Source organism: Perca flavescens, chromosome 16 (genome assembly GCF_004354835.1).
Source record: "Perca flavescens isolate YP-PL-M2 chromosome 16, PFLA_1.0, whole genome shotgun sequence".
In the NCBI taxonomy this organism is placed as follows: Eukaryota; Metazoa; Chordata; class Actinopteri; order Perciformes; family Percidae; genus Perca; species Perca flavescens.
This window is the reverse complement of record NC_041346.1, coordinates 4,242,207-4,267,311: the sequence shown is the minus strand read 5'-3', so window position 1 is coordinate 4,267,311 and position 25,105 is coordinate 4,242,207. Positions and strand designations below refer to the sequence as shown.

General features: G+C 43.5%; 1 protein-coding gene across 2 annotated transcripts in view; it reads right to left on the bottom strand.

Moving 5' to 3' along the window:
- Positions 1-25,105, bottom strand: part of sh3glb2b (SH3-domain GRB2-like endophilin B2b) — a 50,833-nt gene that overhangs the window by 6,468 nt on the left and 19,260 nt on the right. For both annotated transcript variants that reach the window (XM_028602190.1, XM_028602189.1), the window contains 3 exons: positions 21,651-21,674; positions 21,430-21,519; positions 6,284-6,384 (listed from right to left, as the gene is read on the bottom strand). In XM_028602190.1, the coding sequence (XP_028457991.1) occupies positions 6,284-6,384; positions 21,430-21,519; positions 21,651-21,674 (215 nt within the window). The remainder of the gene's footprint in view (positions 1-6,283; positions 6,385-21,429; positions 21,520-21,650; positions 21,675-25,105) is intronic.

Here is a 25,105-nt window from a genome sequence, read left to right as displayed (position 1 = left end):
AAACCTCAAGAACAGCCTTTTTCCATCTTTGTAACATTGCCAAAATTAGGAACATCCTATCTCAAAACGATGCTGAAAAACTAGTCCATGCATTCGTTACTTCCAGGCTAGACTACTGTAATTCCTTACTATCAGGTTGCTCAAATAACCAACCAACCAACGTGACCCTCGAGTCTTGGGGAGACGACTCTCTCCAGTATTTTTAATTTGTACTGCAGTAACTATTTTAAACACTAGCTGTCAGTATTACATATTGCACCTTTAAAATATAATTTGTAATAATTCATTTAATGCCCAGAAATGAATATAAACTGCTCTCTTCAGAGCTGCTTCTGCCTGGAATATGCTACCAACAACTTTAGACAAATAAAACATTTTCTTATCTCATAAAGTCACTTAGACAAAAATCCATGAATCTCTCTCTCTCTCTAGTAATTGCTATTTTACAACCGTTTTAATGTTTTTCTTTTCTTTTTGTTGCTATTTAATTGTCTCTATTGTCTACCTTTCCATTTTCCATTTTATTTTTATATTGATGTTTGTTTTTATTGTTGTCGTTTTTTTAAATGGAGCCAAGGAAGAAGAGCCACCACTTTTGTGACAGCTAATGGGGAGCCAGATACAGAATAGAGAATAGTTTCACAGTGGTGGTGGTTTATCAGAACACCCTGGGGAACACTTGATTAATATCTTACGCAAATAGATACCTCAGTCAGGCTCATATGCTTTGTTTGTTTTATTCAATTTCCACATAAAGAACAAATAAGTGAAATCAATGAATACACTATTACAGTTACACTCTGATGATTGTACACATTTTTAATAGCTATGCAGAAAGCTGTCAGGCCCTTATTCATCCAATCCTTAAAGGTCCTGTCATAAATAGCCGGCTTAAATCTATTGTCCAGTGCTATCCATCTCAGTATTTTGTGATCATTTTTAAGTTTCAATTGCTTAATCAGAGAGAACCATATCCCAAGGGAAAAAGTAACCATAGGATTCAGGCCCTTCCTTAGAGTGTCATCCAGGCCCTCCTCTCCCAACAGGGTTTGAACATTATAATCTGGTGCATAGGTCTCAATATCTTTCCATCGTGCAATATAAGATTTATCACACCAAAGGCACAAAGGTCGTAGTTGTGCAGCTTGAAAGTATAGTTTTAGGTTTGGCAAAGCCATTCCACCTTTCTCTTTTGGCAGATACAAAGTAGAGAGACGTATTCTGGGGCGTTTTCCCCCCCCCCATATGAACCTTGACACCATTTTGTCCCATTGTGCAAATTGTTGAGGAGGTATTTCCACTGGAAGCGACTGGAACAGATACAGGAGCCTTGGAAGAATGTTCATTTTTATTACATTTATTCTGCTGCTAAAATCTAGCGGGTAGGTCGACCACCTCTCCAAATCTTTTTTTATGTTATCATTTATTGGATTATAGTTTGCTTTGTATAACAGCTCAGGGTTTTTTGTTATGTTAACCCCTAAATATTTCAGTGTTTTTGTTTCCCAATTCACATTTAATTTATTTTTTATTTCTTCTCCTGGAGAGTAATTAAAATTAATAATTTGAGTTTTTGTAATATTTAGTTTATAACCTGAGCAAACATGAAACTGTTCAATTACCTCCAAAAGTTTAGGTAGAGAGGTGTCCAAGTCCTATTTTGTGCTCCATTTGTCCCATAGTGATACCCTTTAATCGCTCCTCTTGTCTAATAGCCTGTGCCAGTGGTTCAATATACAGAGCAAAGAGGAAGGGGCTTAGACAGCATCCTTGCCTCGCTCCTCTGCCCAAATAGAAACGATCGGTTAGAGACCCATTCACTTTGATTCTGGCGGTAGGCTGTACACAGTATCCGTATGTTGTTTACGTAATCTACGAGCAAGTAACTTTGCTGACTTGGGACCAAGTTCAGATTAAGTAATTCTTCAATTTGTATTTTTACTTCCTTTATCTGTTTTTGTGTATTTAATTCTCTTTTACGCTTACATCTATTTTCTAACTCTTTTAAAGTATTCATCAATTTTTCATATTTCTCTTTTCTAACTCTCTTGAGTTGTGCAGTTATAGCCATTAACTTTCCCCGCAGCACGGCCTTCAACGCATCCCAGAGAATTAAAGGGTCAACTTCCCCATTATCATTTTCTTTAAGAAATGTATCAATTTCTTGCTTAATATCATTCACAATTTTCTCATTGTTGAGAATACCTACATTGACGCGCCACACAGAGTTTTTGGGTGTGAATTCTATTTGGATAGTTAAGAAAATTGCATTATGATCAGAGATATCAGCGACTCCAATTTTACAGTCCAACACTCTGTAACATGCTTCCTTTTGCATTAAAAAATAATCAATTTGCGTATGTACAGAGTGCGGGACCGAGTAATGGGTATAGTCCCTTTGTGTGGGGTGTAATAGCCTCCATACATCTACAAATCCAGTTTCTTTAAGGGTAGTGTTTAAAAACTTTCCAATTGCTTTTTTATTTCTGATTTGACTAGTTGTGTCCAGATTATAATCCAGTATTACATTGAGATCTCCACCACAGATACAAATTCCCTCAGATTCTAGAGAGATCACATCTCTCAAGTCTTTAAAAAGGGATCTATCACTATTTGGAGGCGCGTATATACAAACTAAAGTCAATTTGCTGTTTTCAGCTTTTCCCTTCACTATAACATAGCGTCCCTCTTTGTCTTTTATTTCTTTATATATGTCAAATTTCAAAGACTTCGAGATGAGGATGGCTACCCCTCTTTTGTGACTGTGAACATAAGAGCTGTGGCAGATTTTCTCGTATACAAATTTTTTTAGTTTCTCGTGCTCTTCTGGTGACAAATGGGTCTTCTGCAGAAAGATAACGTGTTTATTTTCTTTCTTTATTTTTGTCATTACCCTTGCTCTTTTAATTGCATTCCCAAGACCGTTTACATTCAGTGACATTATTTCAAGTTTTTGTATCATCAGGTAACAATAAAATAAAATATAGCTCTTCCTCCTCCCAAAGCCTCCAAAACAGAAAACAAAAAAATTAACTAATGAACACACAAAAGTATTTAACATGAACACATTGACTTCCAAAATGAGGTACTAAAAGTACACTCTGGGTTATAATCCCAACATTAAGTGAGGGGGAAAAGCCTCGCACGAAGCGAGGGCCCCCTCCCAGAGCTAGTGATAACGCAACATGAGATTCACTCATTCCAGCTCAAACTTGTCATCCTTGAAGTAGGGTAAATATATTCCTAAAGCCTATAATAGAATCAACTTTGTCAAGTTACAACCGTAGATCTAATCAGCACGTTTTATGTGTGGGTTATTAGACCCAAAATAAACAGACGGAAAGTACCTGTAGGACATGCTGATTTTTAGTTAGGACGGGTACGTTGAAACTCCTGTAGCCGGTCGTGTACGCGTTTGATAGCTTCCTTGCCTCTGTGGCGAGGGACGAGTTGCCATGGTGATGCGCTCTCCAGCAGATCCAGCAGGACAGCCGTATCGGGTTCTCTGCGGTCCTGGGGTTCTTCCACCTCGATTCCCTGATTTCTCATCTCCCGTGCAGCATCCGCCGGGGTGTGGTACAACCGTGGGCCCGTGTCCCAATGGATTCGAAGGTTGGTGAAAGGTGATTGAAATCGGATACCTTTGGCCTTTAGCGCGCTCTTTATATAAAGAGCGCGCAGTCCTAAGTCCTAAGTCCTTTATAAGCTCGGCGCTGTTGCACCACAGCCGTGGTGTAGTCATGGTCGAAAGCTACGGGCTTATCTCGTATGAGTATTCTCTTCTGCCACGCGTTTTTCAGTACAGCCTCCTTGATCTTAAATTGAAGAAAGCTCACGATGATGGATCGTGGGGGGGCATCCGCGGTGGGTTTGGGGCCAAGGGAGCGGTGAGCTCGTTGTATTTGCGGGTCTGTATCCTCGCTGATCAACTTTTCACTTCGAAGTAGGTTTTCAACAAAGGTTATTGTGGAGTTGCCCTCTTCTCCTTCGCGGACCCCGTAAATTCTCAGATTATTCCTTCTCCCCCTTGATTCCAGATCGTTAATCTTGTCCATCATCTTCTTTTGCTCCTTTAGTGATTGTCTGAGCGCGTCGTTAGCCGCCGTTGACCAAGTCTCCAGCCCTCCTATGCGGCTCTGGGCTTCTTCGAGTTTTTCACTCTGCTCCTGCACCGCTAGCTTTGTCACTGTAAGTTGTTGGTTGATGTCTTGTTTAAGAGTAATCATCTTTTGTTTCATGTCCGCTTTGAAAGCATCCAGATCCGATTTCAGCTCCGTCTGTAGGCCACTTATCTGCTCGCTAATACTTAGCATGTAAGGTCTGCGTTGTTGCCTCGTCGTCGCCATCTTCATCGGCGTTCACGTGCTTCGTCTTGTTCGAAATTGTTCTGTTCTTTATCTCCTTGCATTCTCCGAGGCCCTCTTTTGCCCCCCCCTGGCATATTTTCAGACAAAATAGTCTATTCCAGAAGCAGTCAACTTGAATTTCAGGGGAAAGTACAACCCAACTTTGAGGAGCTCAAAGACTAATCCGCCATTTTGGTCAGCCGTTTGCCGGAAGTCCGCCTGCTATTTAATTTTATAACGTTAGATACGTCATTCTGATCAGTCTCATTAAGATATAACTAAAGATAAATACTGACAAAGGGGTAGACCTGGGTAGAGACATGTCCCTGTCAATGCAACTACAGGACTCTGTGTCCATATTTTATATATAGCCTCTTTTATTTTTTCAACCTGGACCCTATTTTCCTAAGCAAGACCGCTGCAGTCGACAGCGGCGAAACAATGTTACGTTACTGGGCAATTCTGTACCTTTAATTTACATTCACCAAATTGCTTGCCCTACCACTGACATGATTACAATATTATTCTAAGAGTCTGACAACATTATGGAAAGGATCCCTACAGACCTTTTTGTCAAAGAGTAAGATTATTTTTGTTTAACATGAAACATCCCCGTAATCGCCATCCCACCAGAGTCAATTTAAAATAACTGTTATTTTATCATTGTAAAACACACTTCATTTAAAGTCAACAGCAAAAAAATCTAAAGCAGTCTTGGTTTGTCTTTTCACTGTTCCAACAATCGCCACTCTGGTTTTGTTGAAATAAACCCTTTTCACCCATTTACATGTGTAAATATGCTGGCTTTATACACACTTAAAGTATTGTTTATTTAAATTGTTTACCAGAACTGTTTATTGTGAAAATCTATCACATGTACTCTTATAATTATTAGTTTTAGTCTGAGACTTATATTCATAAAATGTCTAATATTCGTTTAAAAGTCCCTTTTAGGCAAGTTATGTAAACACATACTGACTGAAGTAAATGTCTTAAAAAAGCCATTTCTGTGTACATGTGGATATGGAAAGAATTTGGGTAACACATAAACATATGCCTTCTTAGCTGTCCAACAAAAATGTCTCCACCAAAGATTGAACAGAACCGGCATTGACTACAGTAGCCAAACCCTCTCACCCCGGATACAAACTGTCTGAACCCCTCCCCTGTGGTCTATCAGGACCAAAACATCACGCCATGAAAACAGTTTCTTCCCCTCAGCTTCACCAACATGACCCTCACTGACACGGTCTCTTAACTCTGATTCTGATTATATGAATAATTCCTGTTTCCTGTAGGTAGATGTTGCATCTAGCGCAATATAATAATGAACCTTAGTGAGCAGCATAGTCTGTTAAAGACCTCTTTGAACAACTAGAAATTGTCTGAGAGAAGAAAGGGAGCTATAGAAACTCACTAGAACCAGTGTGACATAAAACCGGTGTATTACATCCCAGTAAAAGTGGTTCTTAAGTACCACTGTTAATCCCAGCACTGGTCAAACTACAATGATATATAAGACTAAGAAGAGAACCTGTATTGTCTGCTGTTTGGAAACAAAAAATGATGTATATGATGGGTGTTGTGATCTGCTTTGATTAAAGATGTGGGGAAATGCAGCCCTTGTTTTTTTTCCAGTAAGCAGTTTGAGGGTTTCATTTGGCACAACAGAGAAGCATGTGGTTTAGCTCAAATTATGTAATTACAGTTGTGTAAACATTAAATGACTGGAGCATATTACACACTTCCAGCAAGGAAGTTAGGTCTGCAGTTAGTCTGTGGTTAACTCTGAGCTCTTTCCATAAGCTGAACACTACAAGAGAAATGTGATAAACTGTAACCTTTCACACAATTATATTACCCTTTGACCTGAGTGACTGAGCTACAAATATACTGGCATACACACGTTACAGATGCAGCTACCAGTGAATCCTCACTTGTTGAGCTCTCTCTGAAGGTCCTGCATGTAGTGATGACACTGGGCGTAGTAAGTGGCCTGAGCCTCTGCAAAATCCTGCAAACAACGCAGGTGGTTGAGCTGAGGGGAGAAAGGAAAAGATAAGGTCAGTATGAGTGGAATCTAGAGATGTGAATCTTCACTGATCTCCCGATTCGATTACAATTTTAATGTCTTCGATTCGATATCTCGATGCGTCAAATACATTTTTCTATTAAAGCCATATAAGATATTTAATTCATAGCTTTTCAAGCTTCAAAAACAAAACATTCTGCAGTGCTCTAATACTAAATAAATTGCACACATAAAACTACAGCACTGAGCACATGGCACTTCCTGAATGTGCAAAACATACCAGAATATGTAAACCAAAATGTTGTTAGGCCTACATTAAATTGTAAACAGAAATAATTGATTATGAGCCTGCCGATTATCGATGCAGCATCGTCCATGTCCACAATTCGATGCATCGATTATTTGATTAATTTCAACACCTCTAGTGGAATCCCCAGCAGAACACAAGGATACATACATATAGGGCTGCAGCTAACGATTATTTTCATTATTGATTAATCTGCTGATTCTTTTCTCGATTAATTGTTTGGTGCATAAAATGTCAGAAAATAGTGTGCACTAAAAAATGTCCACCCCAGTTTCTCTGAGTCCAAGGTGATTTCTTTAAATGTCCTTTTTGTGTCGGACCAAAACCCTGATATATACTGTATAATCAGTTTATTACGATATAAAACAGAAAAGAGCAGGAAATCTCTGTTTTTGCGAGGCTTAAAACTGCACTTTGACATTTTTGCATAAAAAATTACTTTAACTACACTTTCTTCATAAATAAGTAACGTCAATGGTGAGTGAATAAAAAAAAAAAGGGCTGCGTTTATAGTTAATTGACTGTAATTTACTGCGTGCACTTGTAGGCTTTCTCTGAGTGTGTAACAAAGTTAAATAGCCTATTATAACTTCTTTGGCTTGTTGCATTCTTTATGGGTGTGAAATACCAGCGGTCAGTCACACAGCCACACTGGTGTCAGATTGTGCACTTGGCCTAGGATTTAAATTCATGTGGGTCTTTTTACTATTTTGAGGGGTGTCAGGGCTCGACATTAAGGCTTGTCCGCTTGTCCGGGACAAGTGGATTTTTTGTAGGACAAGTGGAAGAGAAATTTACTTGCCCCAATGGACAAGTTAAAACTCAAACAAATCAAAATGCCACTCATTTTGTCAATGTTACAGAATTGAAACAAATACATATTTTACCCCACAATCCCGGGCAGCGGGACGGCGGGCCGCTAACGTTAGACCCAGCCCGCTGTTCAGCGCATTCTCTGTAAGCGATACAGCATGAAAGCACCGCGGAACCAGCAAGCCAGGCAGCCGGTGTTAGTTAGCTAACGTTAGCATGCTAACTACGCTTTAACGTTACCCCGTCCCCACATCGTTCACAGAAAACGAGCCGAATAAAGCTGTCACTCGTGGCGATAGAAGTGTGCTTTGTGCGGATGAAGCATGAAGTTAATTTGACTCTTGACGGCTGGCTCTCTGCCTCGTAACGTTACTAGCTGCTCCGCTACTCGTTTGTAGCGGATTAAATATCAGGTAATAATCAACTGTAAAGTAGCTACACCTTTTTAAAGGATCCCTTGGTAAGTGAAATTGTAGAAAGAAAAAAAAAAAAAACAGGTTGACACCAACATTTAGTGGCAAAATCCATTGTTATGTCTACAAAATTATTTTAGATATAGTATAAGTTCAAGTCACCACTACCTCTGGTCAAAATATTGAATTAGTATCTCAATATATTGACTCAGTATCTCAGAATATAAACAAAGAATATCAAAGTAATGAGAAACTATAAAATATTGACTTAATCTCAATATATTGGCTTAGTATCGTAATATATTGACTTAGTAACTCAACATATTGGTTCAGTATCTCAATATATTGACTTAGTAACTCAGAATATTGACTAAGAATCTCAAAGCAATGAGAACATTCAAAATATTGACTTACAATCTCAATATATTGACTCAATATCTCAAAATATCTCAATATATTGACATAGTAACTTAGAATAAGGTCTGGTCAGAATATTGAATTAGTATCTCAATATATTGACTCAGTATCTCAGAATATAAACAAAGAATATCAAAGTAATGAGAAACTATAAAATATAGACTTAATCTCAATATATTGGCTTAGTATCGTAATATATTGACTTAGTAACTCAACATATTGGTTCAGTATCTCAATATATTGACTTAGTAACTCAGAATATTGACTAGGAATCTGAAAGTAATGAGAAACTTTAAAATATTCACTTAGAATCTCAATATATTAACTTCTGCACACCGGCGTGCAAAGTATAACTTTGTATTATGAGTCTGGAGATCCTTTTTTCTTGTTGAAGGGGAAATCTATTCTTGGGACACATTTGTTTCTACTGTTTAAACTGAATTGTATTAATGTTGATAGTGTTTGGATGCTTTCAATGATTTCTTCAAATTCTGCATTAGCAAAACACAAAAAAAATTATAAAATTATTAATCTTTACCTGGACAAGTGACATTTGTTCATGGACAAGTGAAACGTAAATGTACTTGTCCGAAGGACAAGTGCCTCAAAAAGTTAATGTCAAGCCCTGCGGTGTACAAAACTGACACGACACAGTCATAACCAATTATGACCCTTTTAATGCTGAGTTAGCATTGTTTGAGATGTTTGTGTTATGACAACTTCACATTAACCAAGGCAACAAATCTTTGTTAGAACAACTTGACATTAAGCAAGACAGTAACCTACGCAGCATAATCTAAATAAATATGTCATAGCAGGCCTAAAATTGTCAAACTTTATGTGTTACCATTACATGTAAGGGTTAATGCCCGACGAGGTGTCCATTGTCAGGTATTAATCAACATGGAACAATCATTCCCACGCCATAAGGTTCTTATAGCATGAGAATTTTATTACTAACTATATGATAATATTGTATGTAAATGTTTTAGTTACATTTAGATCCAACATGGTCTAAATGCTGGTTCAAAGCCTTCTTTAGAGTGCCAAGAATTCTGTTCGGGAATTACTGAATCCTTTATTTACAGTGGCTTGAAAAAGTATTCATACCCCTTGAACTTTTCCACATTTTGTCACGTTACAACCACAAATGGTAATGTATTTCATTGGGATTTTATGTGATAGACCAACACTAAGTGGCGCATAATTGTGAAGTAGAAGGAAAATGATACGTTTTCAAATTTTTTTTCAAATAAAAAACTGAAAAGTGTGGCGTGCAGAAGTATTCAGCCCCCTTTACTCTGATAGCCCTAAATAAAATCCAGTGCAACCAATTGCCTTCAGAAGTCACTTAATTAGTAAATAGAGTAAATAAAGAGTCCAGCGGTGTGTAATCTAATCTCAGTATAAAGACAGCTGTTCTGTGAAGGCCTCAGAGGTTTGTTAAAGTGAACAAACAGCATCATGAAGCCCAAGGAACATACCAGACAGGTCAGGGATAAAGTTGTGGAGAAGTTTAAAGCAGGGTTAGGTTATAAAAAAATATCCCAAGCTTTGAACATCTCATGCAGCGCTGTTCAAGCCATTATTCGAAAATGGAAAGAGTATGGCACAACTGCAAACCTACCAAGACATGGCCGTCCACCTAAACTGACAAGCCAGGCAAGGAGAGCATTGATCAGAGAAGCAGCCAAGAGGCCCATGGTAACTCTGGAGGAGCTGCAGAGATCCACAGCTCAAGTGGGAGAATCTGTCCACAGGACAACTATTAGTTGTGCACTCCACAAATCGGGCCTTTATGGAAGAGTGGGAAGAAGAAAGCCATAAAAAGTTCCGTTTGCAGTTTGCCACAAGCCATGTGAGGGACACAGCAAACATGTGGAGGAAGGTGCTCTGGTCAGATGACACCAAAATTGAAGTTTTTGGCCTAAATGCTAAACTCTTTGTATGGCGGAAAACTAACACTGCACATCACCCAGAACACACCATACCCACCGTGAAACATGGTGGTGGCAGCATCATGCTATGGGGATGCTTTTCTTCAACAGGGACAGGGAAACTGGTCAGAGTTGATGGGAAGATGGATAGAGCCAAATACAGGGCTCTTTTAGAAGAAAACCTGTTAGAGTCTGCAAAAGACTTGAGACAGGGGCGGAGGTTCACTTTCCAGCAGGACAATGACCCTAAACATACAGCCAGAACTACAATGGAATGGTTTAGATCAAAGCATATTCATGTGTTAGAATGGCCCAGTCAAAGTCCAGATCTAAATCCAATTGAGAATCTCTGGCAAGACTTGAAACATGCTGTTCACAGACGCTTTCCATCTAATCTGACTGAGCTTGAGCTATTTTGCAAACAAGAATGGACAAAAATGTCAGTCTGTAGATGTGCAAAGCTGGTAGAGACATACCCCAAAAGACTTGCAGCTGTAACTGTAGCGAAAGGTGTTTCTACAAAGTATTGACTCAGGGGGGCTGAATACTTTTGCAAGCCACACGCCCACAAAAAAATTTGAAAACCATGTGTGGTGGTGTGGAGGGGGTGTGGGGAGGAGGTGGTGGCTCAGGTGAGCAGGTAGGGAGGGACTGATTGCTACATCTGCAGCGAGTTGTCTGATTATGTTCTCCCTTTAAAAGCAGTAGTGAGCCGGAACAAGGGGAAGAATGGCCGACTGTGAGAGCGGAGACGTGGACACTTTGTGGTGAGCTGGACAGCGCAAGTTTTGCCCTCGCGACCGAGAGCCTCGGACCAAGTGGGAGCGAGGGAGCTCCAGACGGATTGTGGGACAATTTAGCTGATGCGATCCTTAAATAAAGCGCTGTGGCAAATATTCCTCCCTGTGTGTTTGTCGTCTGTGAACAGAGGTCTACAGCAGTGGAACTGCTACAGTGGCGCCCAACGTGCCTCTGTTCGCGTGGGGAGGATGTCGGACCCGTCGCGGGCTGGGTTGCCGCAGCAGCCGGTGGTTGTGCTGGGGCAGCTGATTGCTCAAGTGGCGGCGATGCAGCGGGAGCAGACCCGGCTCTCGCAGCGGCACTGGGAGTCGGTGCGCGACGCACTGGACGGGCAGGCCCGGTTCCTGGCAGGCCCGGTTCCCGGCAGGCCCGGTTCCTGGCTCACATGGCATCCAGGGGTGCGGCTGGGCCGGCCCGGCCGGCGGCTGTGGGGGTGGCTCTGCAGCGGATGACGGTCAAGGAGGACTCGCAGGCGTTTCTTGACTCCTTCGAGGTGACGGCGGCGGTGTGCGGCTGGCCGGAATCGGAGTGGGCGGTGCGTCTGTTGCCGCTGCTGGCGGGTGAGGCACAGGCGGCGGCGCTCGGCCTGCCGGCGGCCAGCCGGGGCAGCTTTTCGGTGGTGAGGAAGGCGGTCCTGGATCGGACGGGGCGGTCGGTGGAGGACCATCACCGCCCGCCTGGGCCCGACTGACCGGCCGTTTGCCTTCTCTCTACGGCTGAGGGATGCTGCGACCAGATGGCTGCGACCGGGACGCTCGCCGGGGGAATCGGCCCTATTGGAGAAGATCGTTCTGGAACAGTTGTTGGAGGGGCTGCCGAGTAGAGCGGCTGCCTGGGTGAGGTGCCATCGGCCGGCGAACGTCGCGGGGGCAGTGACGTTGGCGGAGGACTATCTGGCTGTCCATCCGACGCGGCAGGATGGGGGGATGCCAGTGTCGGAGGGGGCCCGCCCAGAACCTGCGCCACGCAAGCGGCTGCCGCCGCCGGGAGCCCTAGTCGCCGGGGAGTCTCGGCAGGCGCCTGCTCCCAGGAGAATCGCTCCGCCCCTGACTAGTTTTGTTTCTTCTCCCTCTGTTCAACAGGCTCCAGACCCACAGGGGGCTCCTCAGACGCCGGGGCAGGGGTGCTGGAGGTGTGGGCAGTCCGGTCACTTTCGCCGGGAGTGCCCTCTGATGGAGGTTGGGCAGGTGGTCCGGGTTGCGGGCCCTCCGGCCCCCCTCCTCGACGCCGGAGGGTCGTACCGCGTTCCGGTAAGGATTCGAGGGGGTGTATATCAGGCGATGGTGGATTCAGGCTGCATGCAGTCTTTGATCCACCAGAACCTGGTTCGTCCCGGGGCTTTGGTAGGGGCATCATGGGTTGAGATAAGATGTGTGCATGGGGATGTTCACCCTTACCCCGTGGTGTCGCTTGACATTAGAACCGGGGGGAATAAATACAGAGTACGGGCCGCGGTTAGCTCCCGCCTGACGCACCCCCTTATTTTGGGCACAGATTGGCGGGGTTTTGATAAACTGATGGGGCAATGTGCAGGGGGGCGTGCACGGCCGGTGGGGACATATGGAATGTGTGCTGTGCTCAGTGGTGACGCGAGGTTGTCCGACGCTGACGAGGGAGAGCAGGGCCCATCGGGGTCTCCAAAGGAGACCCCGCTGGTCCCTGCATTTGACTCCATGGAAGATTTTCCACTCGAGCAGTCTTGTGACAACACTCTACGCTCAGCTTTGGACCAAGTGATAAGAATTGATGGTCAAATGGTGCGCCCTGATGCGGCTCTCACGTATCCGCATTTCTCAGTGATTAGGGACAGGGTGTACCGCGTGAGCCGTGACGCACGAACAGATGAAATTACTACCCAATTGTTGGTGCCAAAAAGCCGCCGGGAAATGATTTTCCGGGCGGCTCATTATAATCCAATGGGGGGACACATGGGATCCGATAAGACGTTGAACCGGATAATGGCCCGATTCTATTGGCCTGGCATCTGGGGGGACGTACGCCGTTGGTGTGCGTCCTGCCCCGACTGCCAGTTGGTGAATTCCCCGTCTGTGCCGAGAGCGCCTTTGCGCCCATTACCACTGATGGAGGTGCCGTTTGAAAGGATCGGTATGGACCTCGTCGGGCCATTTCCCCGGAGCTCGCAGGGATATCGATTTGTGCTGGTTTTGATAGATTACGCAACCCGCTATCCCGAAGCAGTGCCTTTGAGCACGATCTTGGCGAAGAGCGTAGCGCGGGCCCTGTTTAAGGTCATCTCCCGAGTTGGGATCCCGAAAGAGATTCTAACTGATCAGGGCACGTTGTTTATGTCTCGCACAATAAGGGAACTTTACGGGTTGCTGGGCATCAAGTCTGTTCGGACCAGTGTCTACCACCCTCAGACGGATGGGTTGGTGGAGCGGCTGAACAAGACATTGAAATCCATGATCCGCAAATTCATGCACGAGGGCGAACGCGACTGGGTTAGGTGGCTGGACCCTCTGTTATTTGCTGTGAGGGAGGTTCCCCAGGCCTCTACCGGGTTTTCCCCGTTTGAGCTGCTGTTCGGCAGGCAACCAAGAGGGGTGCTGGACCTAGTAAAAGAAAGCTGGGAAGATGGTCCAAGCCCCAGTAAGAATGAAGTTCAGTACGTCCTGGACCTGAGGGCAAAGCTTCACACGTTGGGGCGTTTATCACGTGAGAATTTGCTCCAGGCCCAGGAACGTCAACAGCGCTTGTATGACAGAGGGACCCGGTTAAGACAGTTCGCGCCAGGAGATAAAGTGCTTGTGTTGCTCCCCACGTCCAGTTCTAAATTACTAGCCAAGTGGCAAGGGCCCTTTGTGGTCACACGGCGAGTGGGGGATGTGGACTATGAGGTGGTGCGCTCGGATAGGGGGGAAGACACTCAGATTTACCATCTTAACCTCCTGAAAGCGTGGAGGGAGGCGGGCACTGTGTCGCTGGTGACGGTGGTAAAGGATAGAGATGAGCTGGGGCCGGAGGTCTCAAAATCGGCCAATCTAACCTCCCCCCTTTGTGACAGCCATCCCACCCCGTCCCAAGCGCTGACCTGGCTGAACTGCAACAGCGTTTTGCTGATGTGTTCTCTCCCTTACCGGGGCGGACCAACCTGATACAACACCACATTGAGACGCAGCCGGGTGTGACGGTGCGTTTACGCCCCTATCGGTTGCCCGAGCATAAACGAAAAGTGGTACAGGCAGAATTGAAGGCCATGCTGGAAATGGGAGTGATCGAAGAATCTGGCAGTGCCTGGTGCAGCCCCATTGTTCTGGTGACCAAGAAGGACGGGGGCATCAGGTTCTGCATAGATTATCGTAGAGTAAACGATTTGTCCCGGTTTGATGCCTATCCCATGCCCCGGGTCGATGAGCTCCTGGATCGGTTAGGCACGGCTAAATATTTCACGACACTAGATCTGACTAAGGGCTACTGGCAGATCCCTTTATCTGCGGAGTCCAAGGCCAACACAGCGTTCTCCACTCCGTACGGGTTGTACCAACCGTGACGCCCGCTCGCCTGTTCGGGGCCCGCGACGTTTCAGCGTCTGATGGACAGGGTGCTGCGGCCGCACGCTGCATATGCTGCCGCCTATCTGGATGATGTGATCATCCACAGTGCAACGTGGGCGGAGCATGTGCGGCAGGTGGCCGCGGTCCTTGAGTCCCTCAGGCAGGCAGGGCTCACGGCCAACCCAGCGAAGTGTGCGGTTGGACGGAGGGAGGTACGGTATTTGGGGTACCACTCGGGCGGCGGACAGGTGCGGCCACAGGTAGACAAGACCGCGGCGATTGCAGCCTGCCCGCAGCCTGCCCACAGCCCAAGACCAAGAAACAGGTGAGGCGGTTTTTGGAGCTGGCTGGTTACTATAGGCGCTTCATACCTGACTTTGCTGTCTTGACCAGCCCCCTAACTGACCTCACCCGAAAGGGGGCCTCCGATCCGTCCACTGGGACGGGCCCTGTCAACAGGCGTTCGAGAGGGTGAAGCAGACCCTCTGTGGGGGGCCGCTCCTCCACACCCCTGACTTTTCTCTCCCCTTTGTTCTACAGACAGATGCATCGGACAGAGGGGTGGGAGCTGTACTGACCCAGCAGGTGCGGGGCGTTGACCACCCGATCCTCTACATTAGCCGCAAGCTGTCTGAGCGGGAGGCACGTTACAGCACGGTGGAGAAGGAGTGTCTGGCGATACGGTGGGCGGTTGAGGCCCTGCGTTACTACCTGCTGGGTCGCTCCTTCACCCTCTGTTCGGACCACGCCCCCCTCCAGTGGCTCCACCGTATGAAGAACACGAACGCCAGGATCACTCGGTGGTACCTGGCGTTGCAGCCGTTTAGATTTAAGGTGGTCCACAGACCGGGGTCGCGGATGGTTGTGGCCGACTTCCTTTCCCGCTCGCGGGGGGAGTAGGTCAGGCCGGCTGGCCCTGGCCTGTGGCTGGCGGTGGGGGTATGTGGTGGTGTGGGGAAGAATGGCCGACTGTGAGAGCGGAGACGTGGACACTTTGTGGTGAGCTGGACAGCGCAAGTTTTGCCCTCGCGACCGAGAGCCTCGGGCCAAGTGGGAGCGAGGGAGCTCCAGACGGATTGTGGGACAATTTAGCTGATGCGATCCATAAATAAAGCGCTGTGGCAAATATTCCTCCCTGTGTGTTTGTCGTTGTCTGTGAACAGAGGTCTACAGCAGTGGAACTGCTACACCATGTATCATTTTCCTTCCACTTCACAATTATGCGCCACTTAGTGTTGGTCTATCACATAAAATCCCATTGAAATACATTTACATTTGTGGTTGTAACGTGACAAAATGTGGAAAAGTTCAAGGGGTATGAATACTTTTTCAAGCCACTGTATTTATTTATATTGGTCCGCCTAAAAGTTAAATTAAATATTAAATATCTGGTGTAAAAATTGTGGAATTGGCCTATAATATACATATGTTAGTTTTTTTGTGTGTGAAATAGTCAAGTCTGCGTGAAATATGTGGCTCTAGAGCAGGGGTCACCAAACTTTTTTCTCTGGGGGACACATTATCGTTCCTGACTGTGATGGGGGGGGCGGAGCCAGGTCAGCTATATAACAGAATTGTATGACCCAGACCAAAATGACCACCAGCAGGCCTCATTGTGTAGTAGAGATTACTAGCCTGGCACAGCCATCCCCACTACTATATCCACACTACTATATTAACACTTGATTCCTGGCACATATTTATCTTTACTAGTGGTTTGCCAAAGTAGTAATTGAGTCACACTTTGTTTAAATTTGAAATACCACAGATATTCCATTTATTTATTTTCTAATAAAAATAACATCAAAGCTGTCAAGGTAAGAAACATCTGCCTAGTTGAGGTGATTGACACTGGCAAAGGAGAGTGAAAAATTATAAATTATAGGTAGGCCTGTTGATATTAATAATAATATTAATAATAATTGTGTGCAGCACTTAATAAAGGTCAAATAAATAGGCCTATAAATTAATGAATAAAAAAAAACATTGAAATTATACATGAGTAATAGAACATTTAACAAGAGTACATGAGTAATAGAACATTTAACATGAGTAATAGAACAACTAGTCAGCTCTTTTGCACATTTTTTAGGTCAAGATGAAAATGAAATGAGCAGTAGGCTCAAAACTAAAGCACAACAATAATACAGAATAATGGTAATCAAAATCAGTAGTATATGTAGGTGAGTTGGATTTGTACTTGTTGATGAATTGTGCTGTCTTTGGGATGGGGTCAGCAACAGTCTCCTCTCCTCACTTCAAGGTGCCTTCTGGAGCCCTGGCATGATGGAGGGATGACAGATTGAACACAAGAAGCACCATATTCAGTAAATGGCAAGACATGCTGCTGTCTGCTTTTCTCTGTGACATACTTTTACAAAATATGTAGCAAAAACGCTTTACAATACGGTTCATTAGTTAACATTAGTTAACTACATTAGTTAACATTAACTAATAATGAACTGCACTTATACAGCATTTATTCATCTTTGTTAATGTTAATTTAAACATTTACTCATACTTTATTAAAATCTTGTTAATTTTTACGTTAATCTTGATCGCTATATGTATGCAAGTACTGTCGATAGCAAAGAAAATGAGCCGAATCGGTGCTAGCAACACGGAGCTGCTGCAGCTAATGCCGAGAGCTCCCACTCAGCTAAAACGGCAGTTATGGGGGCATAAGATAAAGAGTGCCTTTGTGCCTCTTAACAGACACAAAATGCAATTAAAATGTCTGTGCAACATGAACAGGGCCCTTACATGACAACAAGATGCGTTTAGCAATTTATCCATTGTTTAAATCCACCTACCCTTTTAGTTGCCGTCTGGGATGAGTGAGTGTGTTCAGCCCGGCTTCGTTAATAATCATCACGCAGCAGTTCCGTGTGTATTTGTAGAATATATATATACAGTATATATACACACATATACATATACACACACACACATATATATATACACATACATACATACACACACACATTTTGTGTGCGATCCATCTGGCGTTGGTGAATAGGAGTCTCTGCAGTGGCGAATTGTGTGGTATTTTCCTTAGCCGGGCTAGCAGGCCCGACCGGCATCCTTCTACTTCCTCCCCGCCGCCCTCGCCTGCTGCGGCCGACAACAATCCACAGGCACCCGCTGGTCTGGTGGATGTCCTCCAGAGGACAGTATTCCCCCCTCAAAAATAGGATTATTCAGCACTGTAGTGATCCTATCAGTGACTATGTAACTACATGGAAACGGGCCAAATGATACCTGTTTCTTGTACAATAATAGCGTTACTGAAGGCTAGCTCTAGCTCCATAGTTACGTTACTCCATGCTTCTTCCCTTGTGAACACCTCCGCTTTTCACTCTTCACACACTACGCTCCGATCTGCACACTGCTGTTTACCTTTTCCTGCTACTACTGAATTCCCACGGGACTTCAGCGCAAGACTAAAGCCTTGTGTAGCGCTAGTTACTTTACAAGAAACAGGCATCATTTGGTCCGTTCCATGTAGTTACATAGTCACTGATATGATCCTAACCACTACAGTGCTCAATTACCTATTTTGAGGGGGGAATAAACTTCAAAATTTCGCCGTGAAAGCATGAACTGTCCTCTGGAGGACATCCACCAGACCAGCAGGCGCCTGATATTATATTATATATATATATATATATATATATATATATATATATATATATATATATATATGCTTGCTACAAATACACACGGAACTGCTGCGTGATGATTATTACCAAAGCTGGGCTGAACACACTCACTCATTCCAGGCGGCAGCTAGCAGCTCTTTATCTTATGCCCCCATAACTGCCGTTTTAGCTGAGTGGGAGCTCTCGGCATCAGCTCCGTGTTGCTAGCACCGATTCGGCTCATTTTTTTTGCTATGACAGTACTCCTATACATATAGCGTATTAACTAATGTTTAATAAATGAACCTTACTGCATATTTAATATTTATAATTAAAATCAGTAATTGTTAAAATCAGTGTGCTTACCGTATCAGTGTGAACTGTGTGCTTGCTTCTGGCTGGTGAGAAGTTCAATGTCTGGTTACAGTCTAGTGGTAGCCAGTCTCAAGGTCTGATGCAAGTGTTTATCTGTGAGTCTGTTCCTTGTTGGATTCTTGGTTTGCTTCATGTGGGAAAAGGTTTGCTCACAGATGTAGGTGCCAAAAACTGTGGACATCTTCATTGCATGCTGTTTGATGTTTGGGTAGGTTTCCTCTGGGAGCGCAGCATAGAACTCAATGAGACTGTCAGGCTTGAACACGTCTTTAAGGATATCACAATTGTCGGCAGCAAAGGGGTTCTGGAACACGCATATTCCTTTACCGTTGACATGAAGCTCACGGAACCGCGCACTGAACTCTCCCTGCAGCATTTCCAGTGCATCCTTGCACTTTTCGACTGGGAACAGGACAGCTGGTTTCTCAGCGCAGTAGCTTTGGGTGGCAGGGAGATGTGAAGTCCAGCTTTTGGACCTGTCGCACAAGCAGCACTAGTTTGACCTTGAACGCTTTGATGTGGGAATACATGTCACTGATTAGCTTCCCTTTGCCTTGGAGCTGCACATTAAGATGGTTCAACATTTCAGTCACATCAGTTAAAAACGCGAGGTCCCATTTCCATTCTGGCTCGGTCAGCTCTCGTACCGTTTCACCTTTAGACTGCAGGAAGGCGTTGATTTCGGGTAGCAGGTGATAGAAACGGCGCAACACTCTGCCTCGGCTTAACCAATTGTACTTGTGTAGTACAGCCCATCCTCGTAGGCAGACTCAAGCTCGGAGAGAAAGGCCTGGAACTGTCTGTGTTTCAGCCCATGTTTTCGGATGTAGTTGACACAGTGCACAACCACCTTCATGACAGACGCCCGCTTCAAAACTTTGCAGCATAGTGCTTGCTGGTGAATCAGACAGTGGACTTGTAGTGGCGGGGTAAGACCTTGTTCCTCGAATTCGCTGTTCAAGCGCCCTACTAGCCCCCTTGTTGTGCCAACCATACTAGGTGCGCCATCCGTAGTGATGCTGGCCAATTTAGACCAGTGCAGATCCAACTCTTCCATTGTTTTGCACACTTGGACAAAAATATCCTCTCCTGTCGTAGTACCTTTGAGACTTTTTAGAGCCGCCAGCTCCTCAGACACTTCAAACCTTAGCTAACTCCACAAATAAAAATGAGCAGTTGTGCTGTGTCCTGCACGTCAAGGCTCTCATCCATGGCCAAAGCAAAAAACTCGATTTCTGACGCTTTCTTATTCAGTTGGTCATAGACGTTGTCCCCCAAATCTTCGATTCACCTGGTCATAGTAGGTGCGGAGAGACTCACCGCGTTGCGCGCATCCTTCGTGTCGGGACACATCTCCTCGGCCACAGCAAGCATGCATTCTTTAACAAAGTCCCCATCAGTAAACTGCTTTCCATGGGTAGCTAGTAGGTGAGCTACCTTATAGCTAGCTCGGACAGCAGCCTGGTTGACCTGAGTTTGGCAAAGGAATACATTCTGTTGTGCAGCCAGTCCGCCTTTCATCCTCCGAATCCTGTCTTCTCTTGCTCGCCCTCGCAGGCTAGTATACTCTTTGTGGCGGGTTTCGTGGTGACAACGCAGATTATATTCTTTGAAAACCGCCACACTTTCTTTACATATAATACAAACTGCACGGTCCTTACACTGAACAAAAAAATAATCGTTGGTCCACTGTTCTTTGAAAACTCTGCACTCTCTATCAACTTTTCGTTTAACGCTAGCCATTTTGCTGTCCTGAACATTGACCGTTGCGCGCGTGTGACAACGCGCATGCGCTGTCTGACATTGCTTGATCTCGAGCATGTCGGGGTGACGAAAATTCAACAAATATTATAGTTCATTTTATAACTAAATATCAATTTTTAACTGAAAAAAAAATCAACAAAATACCAGATGTAGACATGTTATTATTTTCCAAACAGCAATTTAAAAAAAATAGGCCATGACGACTTTGGGGGATTGCCTCATGGTTCAAGTAGTGGGGGGCAGAGGGGCTGGGGGGGGGCGGTCAAAGGGGCGTGGCGGGCCTGAGTTGGCCGCGGGCCTTAGTTTGGTGACCCATGCTCTAGAGCGACAGTATCATAATGTATCACAATAGTGACATAATGACTAATACGTTTAGTTCATGAACTATTGTAGCTGGCGAGCTAAAAGCTAACACTCTAGCAGCCAAAAACATGCTGGTGCTAGTCAGTCACAATAGCTCTCCAAACATCTTCCTATTTTCCTTGTACTGTTCTGCATGCACCACCTGGCAGTTTGTTCTTAGGATAGTACACCATTTCTTACAATAAAGAGTTGCTGAATGGGACAATAAGTTCCCACAGTTAATTCAAAAGATGTAATTGTCCCATCGACTGAGTGTAAAGGCACTGACACACTAACCCGATTATTGGCCGTTGGACAGTCTGGCGAGGTCGGTGACTCGAGTCTGTTTGGTGTAGCAACTGTATGGCCTATTTCTCGCTTAAACACGTTTTGGTGAACAATTTTCGTAAAATACGAGATCGTATTCAGAACGAGCCGCCATTGCGGTCGGCTTTAAAATTCGGGAGAAGCCAGACCTACGTGCGTCATTTCCGGTTTTCATCTACTGATGGCAGAAAAAGCATATGCAACCTTTTGGGAGCATGAATGTGTAATTTCACAATAATTGGGGTAATCTGTGCAATAGTTTTGAACAAAGATTGAGTCACGTTGCTCATTTCCTCTACATCACTACTACGGACAGTATGGTCTGGCAACTCTGACTAACAGTTTTCCATCACAGCTGGCTCATAAAAAGAGTCCCATGCTGGGACATGTTTAACTCACATGTGTGCTGCCGATGCCTTCCAGCAGCAGTCTGGTGACCTCAGCTTGTCGGTCAAACTCTGTCTGAGCAACTCGAAGCTCATGCTCAGCCTGGATGTGGAAACGACAGGACAGGAAGGAGCCATTAAAAGACAAGTTAAGAAGCACATGTAACGTTTTATATAAAATATTTAGACACAAACAGATTGCCACCCACACTGTCCACGAGTGAAGGTACTTACTTTGTCCACTTCCTCACTCAGCAGCTGAGAAAAGCAGCATGAAATAGAAAAAAAAAAAAAAAAAAATCAGTCATGAACCATTCTCAGACTCAAACATCAAATGATGTAGACAATACAAAGATCTATAAGCTACGTCTACGCTTTAATATAGCCAATCTGAAACTATGAGGGGAGATAGCAAGGTAAACAGATGCTGAATATTGAATTGAATTTTATTTATAGTATCAAATCATAACAAGAGTTATCTCGAGACACTTTACAATCTGAGTTGTCAGTTTCAATATATTTAATATATATTCAGGACTTTCTTTATCTGCAGAAATTGTCGGTTTCTGTTACTTTGACCTTTTCTACCCTGAATCTAACCAGCTTAGTGGCCAACTTTATTTTACCCACTGATCTCTGGCCAGTTTTTAGTCAAAAACAAAGTTTATGTAATCCAATTTCTGTACTGAGATGTAGGTATCATCTGTATCAGACTTCCACTTATCCTGGCCATGTTATATACCCCACAATATGCCTACATTAAAATTAAAGTATTTAAGTTTGACTTCACCTAAATTAAACCTGCATACAAGCTCTCCTTTAATTTGTTTTACTATTATATTTTGTAAAGTGTCTTATTGGATTTTGCATAATAAATCTCTGAAGCCTCAGCATTAACAAAACACTTAACCCTTGTGTTGTCTCCCCGTTGACCATCAACTTGTTGTCCTTCTGGGTCTAAAATTGAAAATTCATTTTTTGTGCTTTTTCCGACATTTTTGACATCATCAATAAACCTTATTTAAATGACATTATACCTAACAATAGGCAAAAAAAAAAAAAAAAGAAAAAGCAGAAATTATGAATTATTTTGAAAGAAAAAAAATAAATAAAAAAATCAGAGGATGTTGAGTGACGCACCGTTTATCTCAAAGTTTAGTCAGGAGATGGTTTTAAAGCCATTTAAAAAAAACTTTACTTTCAAATGCTATAAAATTGAATAAAACACCCAAAATTCAATGGAAGTAATCATTAATTTTACCTGCGAAGAATGTTGTATGGCTTCCATTGTATGGCAATTTGGTTGAAAGAAACCCATATTTCTGATATAAAAAACTTTGAAAACGGGTCAAATTTTTACCCGAAGACAACACAAGGGTTACATTTTCAACCAACATCAGTACTCTATCACTGAAATACACTAGATGAGAAAAAATAGATGTTTGCAACTTAAAGCAGCTCTGCTCACATCACACTAGCGCAATTATACAGCATCTCTGTCAGCGGACAGTGTTTTAATGGAGCGCCAGGGGTTTTGACAGCTGTCCTTGCAGGTGCAATCGAGGGTCACAAAATGAGTCTGTTGACTTATGTACCCCGAAAACTCCTCTTAGCATCAGGTATGCAGTACAGCATGAGCAGTGGGTTAATTTAACAAAGCACTGGACATTGGAAATGGAGGTTAAAATCTAACAAGTGATTGTTATACCTGCAGTTCACTTTTTGATGTCTATTACAAAATAACTAAAGATTAACCAAATACAATGCTGAAAAGCAGCGTTTGACTGCAAAAAAATAGAAAGCGGAGGGAGCCATTTATTCAGACTTCTCCCACAACGTAATAGCCTACTTGCCAGCAATATGAACTCGGAAATGTTAGTGACCCCAAAGTTATATGTTGTAAAATGTACAGTATGGGTCTGCTGCATGCTAATTTGTATACATGGGACAATTTGCCTAACTAAAACTAGCATAATGAGCTATAATAATATTGATAATTAAATGGACAATATTTGAGCAACTGCTTGGCCAATTTAGACAACACTGGGGTGTTTTTGTGGGTTATTGAGGATGCTTTTGCGATTCAAAAATGGCTGAGTGAATTTAGAAAATACTGAATAGATTGGATTCAGAATCGTTAAAATCCATACGCTGCCCAACCCTAACCTTGCAAACCATATATCGTCATTATAAACTCTGCCTTCATCTTCTTCTCCTGACTGTTGTGTGTGGGAAGCTTGCTTGACTAAGGTTTTCCAGTTGTTACATGTTTCCACTAGGGCAATTCTTCTCTGACAATTATAGGTGTAGGCTACTTGTTATTCTAGTTTATTTTTATGACACTTGTCTTTGTTCCAATACCCAATTGTGAGTCACTTGTCTGTGAATGAAAATGTACATGCTCTGCATCGTTTGAATCATTATGTTCATAAATATCCTATCTAGAATTTATAACCCAGTTAAAGTAAAGATTCGCTCTATGGGTTGGCAGATAGACAGCTGTATCTCTTCTTCTCTGTCTTTTTCATTTTTAACTGATGTTATTTGTGCTTGACACTGGAGGTCAGGGATGCGATATTATGGATCCCATGCACGTAACTTCTAGGCAAGTCCCGCCAGACGAAGCAGCCTGATTGATTGGGGTTAGGCATCGACCTCCAGTGGTAAAGGTTAGGATAGCCGATTGGTCAGGGGATAGGGCCTGAACAAATCGGGTTACGTTACCTAGCGATGCCTGGCCAATAGTAGTGTGTGAATGCTATTGAATGATCGGTAGGGGTGCATTGAATGTAACTCTTGTGTTGTCCTCCAGGGTCCAAAATTGTCATTTGTCTGTCTCTTTTTTCTGTGCTTTTTTTTTTCCACCACTAACATCAACTTATTATTAGTTTTACACATTTTTTACTGGAACTTAATTTATATGAAATTATATCTAATGTTTGAGTTAAAAATCTGAAATTGTGAATTATTTTGACTAATAGTTAAGATCAGAGTGTTGAAAGAAACCCACATTTCTAATATATAGAAATTGGAGAGTTAAAACAAGCTTCAACAAAGCATCCAGTGGTCTGGAATGAGTGACTTTTAGGCTACTCCGATGCCGATTCGCCTGTGACTTGATGCCTTTTCATCCGAGACCTGATGCCTTTTCCTAAAATGAACACCGTACTGAACCCAACCTGACCTTTCCTCTACATTCTGCAGCTGCAGACTGATGAATAGTCGTTGCATTGCTCCCTCCTGTGTTAAACATGTGTTATTGAGAGAAAGCATGATTCCCATTGTATACGATTGGGTGCAAGAATATTAGTGTATACTTTTAAGAAATAGCATATGGAAAATAAAATAAACTTTATTATGATGTTTATATTATATGATGATTCTTTTATGCTATTTTTCTTTTCATCTCTCCTTTCTGTTAGTCTTGGATTGTGTCATTTTGGTTACATATAGGTCTAAAACTCTCAGAATTAAGCAGGAAAGTGGGATGAGATCAAGATATAACATACCAAGGTGTAAAACCAACCCGTTCTCACTCCGAACTTGTAAAATACCGACGCTTGGGCAGTGGCTGTCAGCGTCTGATTCGACGCAAAAATCACCCTTCAGCGTTTGTGTACAATTCACCGGGCAGAGCAGCAGCTACTCGGCGTGGAAGATGACATAGTGTTAAGCGCCACAGCGGTAGA